Genomic DNA, 12,151 nt, shown 5'->3' on the forward strand with positions numbered 1-12,151 from the left:
ACACATCCTCCAATAGCTGGTCCTTCTTGTCATAATCTGGCCACCCCATCTACTAGCCACTAGCACACCATCCTGTGATACTTTCTTCACTGCATGTATCCCTCCCAGGATTTACTTTGTTTATTTATTTGTATGCTTGGCACCAATATCCCCTGAGCTAGACTGTGAGTTCCATGAGAACGGGGCCCTTTGCTATCTTGTCCACTCCCTTATCCTCATGGCCTAGAAAGTGTCTGGCACATATTTACTGGTTGCAAAATAGACAACAATTTTGAGAGGTATCAAAAATAACTTGAGCTAGAAGAAAAATCTCTCCAACAGCAAGATCCCAGCTCCAGGTGAGAATTGAGGAGGAGGAAAGGCTATGCCTCTTCAGGTGGAGTCTTTAAGGAACTTCAGTTCATAGCTCAGAGCAGAGAATTAACTCAACGGTGAAATCTTATACTGTGCCCACTTATGTTTTCAAATGCCCTGCTGAGTGGCACCGCTCTGATTTCCAAGCCGCTTGCTTGGTTTCTGTTCGATTTCAGAATCAAGGTTGAGCCTATGGATGAGCATCCAAACAGTGCTTCAGTAACTTCAAATGAGGCGTGCGCCTGTGTGGTTCTGACTTCATTATTAAACGATTGGTATAAAAGTGCTCTAAAACTCGAGATTCTAGACACGTGTACACACACAGCACCTTCAATTGAATCTGATGTTGTGAAGAGCAATTCTATGGCACTTTGGAATTTCTGAGAGCCATCCAACGGCTCATGAGCTCCGTGGATGACAGAGAATGTGGGTCAATTAAGGCTCTTTGAAAATGTGGCCCCATGGCCCTGGAACTCATACATACCAAAGGTCCAGCTGTGGGCCCACTGGTCCTTGACAGTCCTCATGCCATGAGGTCCAACACCACAGCAAGTGGCATTTACAGATGAAAGAACTGAACAAGCTATAAAATGGCACAGGAGCAGAGGAGAAAAACGCTCCCACGTGCACACACCATGGATACAGCAGAGAAAGGCCCAGCAGTAGTTGCTGTGCTGTCACCTACTATAACAAGATTGATCTGCAGCGAAATAAAAGATAATGCAATCCAGAGGAAATAACTTTGGTTTCCTCTGAGAATGTCTGATGTCGTCAACTTGCAAGCCCGCTTCCCTCTTCTGCCTGCCACCGTGCACAGCAGCCCAAATATGCAGGGACTCTTCTGGGCAAAGAGGCCTCAATCCCTCACTGCCAGAAGCCCACATTGCAAAGTAGCATCTCCCTCAACTGCCTGGGACTCTTTGGCCAAACTAAAACAAGCAGGGCCTAGATGCCCATGGTGGGTCAGGAGGTCAGAGCGACTCAGAGTTACCACTGTGTGTATGGATGGGCTTCAGAGACGACCCAGTGGCTTTTGTTCATCTGAAGCCACACGGTTTTTTGATTGTTTACTTCTAGCACAATTCATAGCCCCCCATGTTTCAACTTAATGGCACAATTCTGGAACAGAATTTCAAGCACACTAGATGTTGTGGAGTCATGTTTTAGATTCTGTCTGTAAGACAAAGAACCTTTTGTCTTGGTCTGATGTGTCTGTCAGCAGCACATTTTTACAGCCACATTTTACTGAGCATTAATTTCATAGGCAGAATGGCCAGAAGCGAAGGTAAGGAGGGGGTATCAACTGGTGAGCTTTCTGCCACTATTTCAGAGAATATCTCTCCATACAAAATGGTCCGATAAGGCCAGAGCCATGTTAATAATTCACAAAATCGAGTTCGGTTCCCTCCATTTGAAATCCTAGTAATATCTTATAAAGGACTGCCACCCACCATCACATAGGACAATGGGTAGCTAGCAGCTTCCATCTCTGGAAGATGCTATTAAGTCTCGATAGCCAGTGATTTGCAGATGATTATAACTTTTGCTCCACATATCATTGTTACTGACAGGCAAATCCCATCAATCGAATGGTGTGACTGATTAAAAAAGGAGGCAAACTTGACATAGGCAGTCTGATAAGCCATTTTTTATACCCACTACAACAAACATGAAGGCTCACAGTTGTCTAGAGAAAAGCCAGATCTGATACAAGCCTTTTCTCTCCCCATTCTCCAGAGGCCTCTGCACACATGTACCAGGAAGACTTTCCAAACTCCAGCGTTTATGTCTCAGAAGGAGAAATGTGGCTCAGTATTGGGTGGTGCTTGCATTCTAGCCCACAGAAAAAAAAATATTCCTCTCCAGGAGCATCCCACTGAACCCCCAATTTGTCGAGGAAGAAAACACTGCAGCAACGGGTCCTGACGGCAGCATTTTTATTACACAAACAGTCCCGGCACCTTTTCAATTTTGCTCATCTCTTAGTCTCTAGCCAAATGGAACTTATTACTTATAGCTTGTTGGGACTTATGAATTATTTATAAAAGTAGGTGTATGACTCCAGACTCTTAAAAAACAACACACAGTCCCTTCATTGGTACCCGCAACTGTGCTTCTACCAGAGAGAGCAGACAGACATTCTCCATAACACATGCAGCCTGTTTGGGGTGAAATAATCGGTGTGAAAATATGGAGCCTGTAAGATTATTTGGAAGCTATTTATCGAATGCCTGGATGTATTTTTAAACCAGTCTCTTTTATTCTAAGCCAGGTTTGGATTCAAGAAAGATGTATCAGAAGTGTGCTGCAAACATATTTTCCCAGTTTGAATACAAACAGTTATGTACGCCCTGTCGCTTTCACCCGGGAGTTTGAGACTGTGATAAAAAAGGGAAAGAGGCAGTTCCCCCTTACCATGTGTCTCGCAGGTTCAACAAGGCCATGCCCATGAGTCTCCTACAGCACAGTGGATGTGCATCCTAAGCGAGGACTAAGACACATGCAAAAAGACAGAGTCTAGGGGTAGGCTTTCTGTCTCCAGCTCCTCCAGAACACCTGCCTTTGGCTGGCAAAACAGATAAAACACTGCACACCCTCACCTGGCCCTGTCTCAGTCACAGACCCAGTTGGAGGGGTTGTGAGGCACCCCTGGGTTGAAGGGCACAAAGCAACCAGCCAGCCATGGCCCTGCCCACACTTCCAGGACAGCGACACATTTGCTTGGTGAAGAAATTTCCATGTGGAGCTGGTATATGGAGCCTTGACCAAGCAACAGCCGGCCCTGATGCAGGAGTCCTGAGGGACAGGGGCCTTCCACCTGACCCCCTCCAGAGACACCTGCTCCTCTCCGGTCTCACAAGTCCTACAGCATGCCTGCCCCTGACAGGGGCCTAGCCTTGAACTCCTCCCCAGTGTCCCTGCCCCAAATGTCCAGTCTCCACTCTACCCACAACATGGTCCAGAGGAAGAAGCAGAGGCTGGACAGCAGAGGCCCAGGGAAGATGACAGTGTTCAGGCCACCTCAGGCCACTGTCTCCATGAAGCCTCCTAAAGCCCCCAAAACATGTCCACAGAGAATGCAAAGCACCACAACTCTGCACACTGACCCCACTCTTATTCCCAAAAGGGCACAGCCAATGGAAAAGCAGGAAGCAGACAGTGAGCTTACCTTGCTGCAAAATATCTGCCAGGAGTGAGGAATAATGGAGGGGGAGGGGAGAGAGAAGAGAAAAATATATTAGTAAAGATGCTGAAAATGACAATGATGGTAGTCATAGCTAATATATGCTGACTTTGCCAAGCACTTCATACAATATTTCCTTTAACCCGGAGAAGGCAGTGGTTAAAGAGCTCAGACTCTGGAATGAACTGCCTGGGTTTAAATCCTGACTCAACACTTACTAATTCTGTGCCTTACAGTTCCCTAAACCATAAACAGATAGGAGTATTGGGAAGATTAAATAAATTACTCCCTACGCTTTAAGAGCTTAGATCAGTGCCCAGCACATAATAAACATACAAAATTTGGTAGCTATTATCAATATTAATAATATTACTTTTACAACAACCCTATAAAGTAGGTTGTATTATCATCCTCACTTTGTAGATAGGGAAACTGAGGCTCTGGAAGGGTCAGTAACTTATCCAAGGCCACAGAGGAAGGATTACTAGCAACGGGCTCAGGACTGAACCCAAGTCTGCCTGATTTCAAAAAGCATCTTCTTACCCACCGCTAAGTTGCCTGACAGGTTTATAAATGACAAGAAAAGCAACAATGACACACAAGAAGTAAAACAGAGGAAAGGCCTGTGAACAGACTAAAATGCCATATTTAAATCACAGAAACAAAACATTTGCATGAATTCTCCACATCATAACTCCCAACTAATAACATCATGCCTTCATAACAAATCCTAGGTCAAAGTCTATTAAAAGGTGAAAAAAAAATTTTTCAACAAATATTTGAAAGGTTATTGTATGCCAAGCACTGTCTGGTACCAGGAAACACACATATAGCAAAGAGCATAAATGAAGTAGCTGTCACTAACACCCGCCTGAGGGGAACCACCAGCATGCCTTCTAACACCTTACATTTGTCTTGCATGTTTCTGGGCTTTATATAAATGGACTGATACAGTTTGAATGTTTTCTGTCTGCCTTCTTTGCTCCACAGTGATTGTGGGAGTCATCCATGCTGTAGCATGCAGTAGATCATTCATTCTCACTGCTGTGTAGTATTCTACTGTGTGATTACATCATAATTTATTTCTCTGTTTTAATGTTCTGGATATTTGGATTTTTTTTCAGTATTTGGCAATTAACAATTGTGATGAATATTCTTGTATATCTCTTTTGGTGAGCATATGTGCATAAACCAGGTACTTTTTGACACCCATCATGTGCACACTGGCTCACCCTGCTTCTACTATCTCCCAATGGCTCCAAAAGTATTCTTATCTGCTCATCCTTTCTCATTCAGTAACTTAAAGAGGGAAGATATTGCTGGCAGGAATACAGACAGCAATACCCAAATATGAGCCAGTTCCTGCCCTGCTGGTGGGGTTTTAAAAGGTACAAAACTTCTAGAAGGCAATTTGACAACATGCAAAGAAATGTTAAATATACATTCCTTGACCTAACAATACCACTTTCCGGAATTTAATCTAATGAAATCAGTAAAGGTACAAAAGAAGTCTACAAGGATCTTCATCACAGCATTGTTTACAATGGCAAAAAAACGGATATTGCTTATTTGTTTGTCAATAGGGAATCAAACCAAAAATAATCTAACCAAATGGATTATGGTGCAGCCATTTAAAATGGTTATTTATAGACTTTGATTACTTTTGAATGAAAAAAATCAGACAGCAACATGGAACATGTATCCTGAGCCACTGCTGTGCACGTATGTCTATGTGAAGTGCGATCTGTGATGGTCGTCACAAAATGTTTATCTTCAGGTGATGGAACCTGGGTTCTTTTTTTTTTAATCTTATGTAAGCCTTTCTTTATTAAATTTAAATGAACATGACTTACCTTTATAATCTGAATTTTAAGACAAGTTATTTTCATCTTAAAAACTAAATAAGAACTATAACATCAACATCTAAATTTGCTGTCAGTCATCAACTAAAACATCAGATCCGAGAAGGTCACAAAGAGCCGAGAGCCCAAGAATGGTGTGGGTGAAACATGCACCCGGTGGGTGAAACAGACCACAAGGAGAGAATGCCTGTGGGGGCAGTGTTCATCCCACTAGCGCACATGTGACCCCCATGAGGGATGTCATTCACATGCGATACACACATGCTCCCAAGGGCACACCCAGGCCAGTGGAGGTGGCCCAGATAAGGCAGATTGCAAGCTCACAATTCCCAGGCAGTTAGCTAAAACACTACCCTTTCTCTCAGACTTATAAAAGCCAACTGGAATGTACACAGGCCACATTGGTACCATTACAGGACAACTTTAACTCCACTCTCAGTAATTCATCCTTAGTACAAATTCTGACACAGCAGTGTCAGACACTGTCCAGAGACTGAGAGAAGGACCATGTGCAGCTCCCTGAATATACCACTTTCCCACGCATTTGCTGCCTGGAACACACAGTCTGAACCACCCACCCGCTGACCAGCCTACACACCTGGAGGAGTCCTCCTCCTCAGCCTTCAAATGTCACAGCCAGTGGGAAGTTTCTCAGAGCCTATCTCCACTGAGAGAGAAGTCACTGTTTCTGCCTCTGTGCTCCTAGAGGAACTTGTGCACGTTGCAATTATAGCTCATATTATAATTAGTTATTTATGTAGACCATGAGCTCCTGAGGACAAGTGTTATGTGTCCTGACCGCCTTTGGGGGTCCTGACTGTCTGGCATGGTATGCTCCCACACAGGAGAGAGGGAAAAAGGGCTGTCTGTCTCAGTACTCATCTGGTCCAACCCCCTCATTGTCCAGATGAGGAAACTGAGTCCCATAGAAATAAGAGAGTTTTCCCAAGGTCACACACGGCTTTAATGGCTGAGCCAGGACTACATGAGATTCCTTTAACCTTAATGAAGTGCAAAAGCTCATCCCTATTATTAGCAAAGTACAAATTAGAGATTTATCATCCTCCTCTAATGAATACAGACAAAAATTTCCAACCTTGAAAACATCAGTGAAATAAGATTAGTCTTTCAAACACGGATCCAGTCTCGACATCCGTCCAGAATCCTCAACCTCCTCTCCAAGGCTTTTGTCAGGGAGCACTTCCTTCGAAATTCAGTACTCATTTGAATCACTGGAAAGTATCAGTGAGCAGGGAGGCACGAAATTCGGGCAGGGAATTATTGACCTTATTCCTCCCAATTCCAATGTATATTTCACGCTTTAGCAGACAAATCTGCATAGAGTACTATGCATAGTTTCTATTCCAAAAGACTCTCGTGATTTTTGTATAAGCTACTCTAGATTTTTTAAAGCCTTTTCAGCTTCATTTACATTTTGCACATTTTTATTCAAATGTAAATTTTAATAAACACTAGCATAAATATTGCAACAATTTTGCACAGGAGTTATCTTGTAATTTACACTCTAAATTTATGTCTTTTTTAGTCTATGGCATAAATAATTCTGTTCTTAGCATTATTTAGCTCTTTGCTCTGTATAATAACGCCTTGGGTACTTTCTTTAAAATTTCACTTTTCCAGACTGAAAAAGTGATTCCAGCTCAGGCTCAGATGATTTATGGACAGAAAAATGGAAAACAAGTGAGAAAAAGGTAGATTCCATGCTGTCTGGCTACATTTTACTCCCCCAAAATTGTGGACCTCAGGGGATATTAGCCATAGAAATACTCTTACCATCTTCTACTCTCCTGTTCACGTCCACCACCCCAACTCCCAAACCATAGGGACTTGTTACTTATAAGAATCAAAGGGCTTCAAATTCATGCGTGATATTTTCCTTTCAACCCAACCAACCACTAAGAATTATTTGGGAGTCAACCACATGCACTCTCTGAGCCTGAGTTGCCTCGCTGCTGACCTGGGGATGTTTTAATACACACATCATGGTGTTGGGGAGGTTAAGTTTGATAATTCACGCAAACATTTTCCCATCAGCTGCTGTGGAGAATCACCCTGAGAGTAAGACTCAGTGCCATTTTTTCTGCTCTCCCAGGAACTGGAAATCACACAATTTGGGAGTTTCCACTGCCCACCCTAGCCACAGTCAGGTTGAGCCCAAAGGACACCAGCGACACTTGTGCAGAGGAAATGAACTCCTTCAGACAAAGCTCTGCTCATACTCACTTCCCAAGGGAGAAAAGCTCAACCCCAGTCATTCACAGGAACAAAGAAAGCCTATTCTCTGGCTTCACTCCCACCCCCTGGAGCCATTCTGGTCCTATAGATAGATGAAACGGCATGTGTGGTTGGTGATTCAGATGTGGCAAGAAGAAAATAAGAAAGAAGGAACTCAGATTTGCCTTTCTTAGCCTCAATGTCCAGTTTCTTCCATTAGGAGTGAGCACCAAGAATACTTGTCCTTCTCCCACATTGCTACTGAGAGATTCACACCCCAGAGATCTTTAATGCACTGAGTCCTCCAGAGACAGGGGCCATAAAAAGACTAGATTATTTATTATTATTAATAAGTTATGGCAATTAGGCTGGGTGATTGCTAAACGTTGCTGATTAAAAACTTTCTTGAGTGCTACTCATCCACACGGCTAGTGTTTACCTCTATTAAAAATCATTTAACTACATTCTGGGTGAAGCCCTCTCTTGCGCCTGGGTTAATAATTAGCAGCCCACAGAGCCACACGGGTTAAGTGAGTTGGCTCTCCTTTATTCATCTATTACTTTGTTTTATGAGGAGAACTGGATGGCAGTCTTATTGCTCATTCAGTCTGCTGGGCATAATTTACTATTTCAATCCACAGTCCCCAGCTATGGTTAGAGAAACTCTCACTATTATTACAATATCACACTTAGTCCACACCCCATAGCATTAAAGATATGCCAAACAGTGAAAGTGTGCATGACTTCCATAAGACTAGGGGAGGTAAAGTTACTAGTTCTCAAACAATGTAATCACACTACTCTCTCAATTTTGCTTTCTTTTCTAGGTTAAATTATATATGAAGGGAGTTTAGTTTCTTGAAAATGCATGCACTTAACTCCATTTAAGAAGTGACACCTGGGGAGACAGCTGTCTTGTGAGTCCTCCTGTGGTTTGAGCTACAGAAAGAAAATTCTCCTTTCAAGTACAAGTGCTTTTACAGCAAAGCACTGGAAATTTTACTGGGACCCAACTAACCAGGGGCAAAGGAAGGGATGGAGGGAACAGATGCAATGAACGCTGCTTCCTTGAATGGGGTCAGGTTCACCATTAACTGAAGTCAATTTCATGATCAGCGGAGCTGCCCCCACACCAAATTTCAAAAACCAGCAAGCTCTATGTATGAATATGAAGAGTAACTTGAATTCAGTCTGTGTACTTCTCCAAATCTCTGTGAATGAAGTAAATCTTTCTTTTTTGTGTTGAAAAGTGGGGCCCACAAATGCCTCCCCTCTCAAGGAATACCAGCACTCCAGACTAGTTCAGCTTCAAATTGACAAAGCATAGGTCCAAAAATGGCAGGTGGGCTTCCCAAGGAGGGCAGGGTTAACTCCTTCTCTCCCAAATATGTTCCACTGCCGTGTCACCACGATTGTGGCCACTGGATCCCAATGACCTAGGATTGGGTCCCAGGCCCTCACCAGGTGGAAACCAGGAGTGGTCACTCAACCTCTTGTAGCCTATGTTCTCATCCATAAAAAGGGGATGGTAGAAAGAAGCTTTTCCATATCACAGGGATATCACGAGGATCAAGTTGGAGAATTTAATCAGCATAGAGCACATGGACTTTCGAGTCAAATAACACCAGGTTCAAAGCCTTGTTAAACCACCATCCTAGCCATAGCCATATTGGGCTAGCTATTTAGCCCCTCAGAGTCTCAGTTTCTTCATTTGTAAAGGGGGAAAATAAAACATGTTTCAGAATTCATGAAGACAGCTCAGATCATGTATGTAAAGTCCTTAGCACATGGTAGCTTGTTTAGAGTACATGTTCAACAAGCAAAAGTTAATGTTATTAGGATAGTAAGCAATAGAACAGGGCAGCAAAGAGCTCAGGTCTTGAAGTCAGAGCTGGTCCCACGTCTCTGGCTGTGTGATCTTAGTCACATTACTCAACCTCCCCAAGCCTTGTTTTTCTCAGCAGCAACATGCAGATGATAACAATTGCCAATTATTGTGTTACCTTATAAATTGCTATGGAGGTTAAATGAAGTAATACATATAAGGGTGCAAAAGGAGTGGTACTCAGAAAGACTTCTATAAATTGTAACATGATTAGTCAACAAACATTTATTGATTGCCTACTATTTGACAAAGCTTTGTGACTTTTATAGGACTGTAAAAGTATCACAAGAGGAAAATCCATTAAAATAAAATGATCGTTTTAATTCCTTCTTGTCATCATGTAGCTATGTGCCATTAAGAAACTCCAAAGCAATTCTCAAATATGACCTTATGAATGAATTATTTTTAATCTTTGAGATCAGAGGTCCAATGACATCCTATCTTCAAACACCAATGATCCAAGGAGTTGTGATTAGAACCCAAAAGTTCCAGAAACCCAGGGCCTGTCCTTTATTTTCAGCACCACTCGCCCCTCTGACACAGCCTCTCCCCTTTGGATCCGTCATTATTTCTCAAGGTTACCAAGGAAGGGGCTCACCCAGCCCTGCCATTGGCTTTGATCAGTGTTTCAAGCCATGCTCCCTGGAGGCCAAGGGTTCAAAAGAGAGAGAGAGTGCATGGGGACAAGTGAATTGAGAACCATTCTGCTCAGTACACTGGGGTTCTGTGAAGAATTTGCCTGAGAAAAAGGTTCTGCTGCTTTATTAAATAAATCTGTTAAAGTTGGAACACAACAAACCATTTATGGAGCCCCTTCCTGTCCAGGTGTGGGTCTGTGCTCTCCTGGAGCACAGCCAGAGTCAAGGGCTCCTCCAGAGCCACTGCTTGGCCTCAATGGCACCACACAGGGGCTGTGATTAGTTTTCTGTGTCTCCAAAGCCAGACAGCTCGGGCAGCCATGTGGCCACACAGCCAATATCCATGCCCCTCCTGCTTCTCCCAGGCACATTCAGGCAGCTCAAACTGAACAGACCCTGGTGAGTCTTGGTTATTAAAGACGAACCGGAAGGCCTCACTCAAACTCTAGCCCTTGATGCCAAAAACTAACCCGCTCTTTAATGTGCGTAGGCCTTGTATCTCTCGCTCCTTTTCCTTTTGTTTCATTTTTTATGCGGACTGTGGAAAGTTCTATCATTTTCCTTGCTCCTGGCCTCCACTCACCTTTTATCATGTTCGAAATGAAGACCAACACTTTGCCTGTCATTGTTGTATCTCTGAAGGCACACGTAAATGTCTTTTATTTGTGAGTAAGAAAAAATTTTTTTAAAGCCCTGAAGTATCTTCCTGCTACATTTTCTATGGCATGTGCTATCAACATCAATCTTAGCCACATGCTTGTAACCCATTACCCTACAGTGACTTGGGAAGGCAGTGCAATGGACACAAGCTAGTAAGTCCCTAACATTTTTATGACATTCTATCCCTAGCATATCTCATTCCTAGCACAGAGGGATAAAGCTCTTAACTACTGAAAGAACATAAAAAAAATAGATTTAGGAATAATACTTTTTATGATTGCATTCTGTATACTGTGAAAGTTATGTTCAAATCTGCTAGTACTTTATGGAGCTGATAAAGTAGAACAGTATGGCTTCCCAGCTAACAGGGTATTTTATATCCATTTAAAATGTTTTCTCTTAAATTGAATTACTTTTTGAGTAATTATAATAAGACTAATCTGGGCTTAATGAATTCATATACAAATACTTCAGACTGCATTATTAAAACCTCAATGATATGAAACTACATTAAACTCAATCCCTCTAGAAACCAGTACTTTTCTTTGAAAAGAACAACATACACGACTTTCTCTGAATTCTTTTAAATCAGCTAACTGAGAAATCACAAGAAACCACATTAATAGCTCAAACAAAAGAAGCAGTTGACAAATAATATTGTTCTAATTTCCCTAAACTTATGCAATTGAGTATCAATTAGGAGTCACAGAAAGTATTTTTATTAAGCAGCCACATATGCAAAGGGCTGAAGAGTTGGTCCATCTTCCAGAAGAAATCAGATTATGGCTCTGGTTAGCAATGACATAAAACCACTAGTGGTAAAATACTAAAAGTGAGGCTGTGGATATCAAAACTTATGTTCTAAAAAGTCTCCAAATCCAATAATCCAATAATATCTGGATTCTAGTTCACACTGCAGGCAAAGCCACTCGCCTTCTCTGGGACTCAGTTCCTCCATCCAAAAACTGATTTGTGCTAGATGATCTCTAAGGTCCCTTCCAGTTCTACAACATGACGGTTTTAAGTTTAAAGTTACACACACTATATTAAATGGGTTCTTACTGCATATAGCTTATTAGTCATCTTATCCACGCTAAATTACATTCACAGAAAAAAAATTTCATTCCTCACAATTCACATACATCCACAAACACATCCATAATACGGCTAGTGATTTCAAACTTATCCCAAGATAGTGTCTCGGTAGTAAAGTGTTTTTCCCATTACAGATAAATTATAAATCATCTGAAACCTTTAAGGTTACAGTGCCTTCTTGAATCAATTTCTATCTGCGCCCCCAACCCCAACATGCACTTCCTGAAAGATGCTCTTC

At 42.2% G+C, this 12,151-nt stretch overlaps 1 protein-coding gene across 3 annotated transcripts in view; it reads right to left on the reverse strand.

Annotated features, from left to right (window-relative positions):
• GFRA1 (GDNF family receptor alpha 1) overlaps positions 1-12,151 on the reverse strand; it is a 211,836-nt gene that overhangs the window by 147,735 nt on the left and 51,950 nt on the right. For 2 of the 3 annotated variants that reach the window (XM_046654232.1, XM_046654233.1), the window contains exon 5: positions 3,524-3,538. The exons of the other annotated variant lie outside the window; for it this stretch is intronic. In XM_046654232.1, coding sequence (XP_046510188.1) covers positions 3,524-3,538 — 15 coding nt within the window. The remainder of the gene's footprint in view (positions 1-3,523; positions 3,539-12,151) is intronic. 3 annotated transcript variants of the gene reach the window in all.

This window comes from Equus quagga, chromosome 2 (assembly GCF_021613505.1).
Source record: "Equus quagga isolate Etosha38 chromosome 2, UCLA_HA_Equagga_1.0, whole genome shotgun sequence".
Lineage (NCBI taxonomy): Eukaryota > Metazoa > Chordata > Mammalia > Perissodactyla > Equidae > Equus > Equus quagga.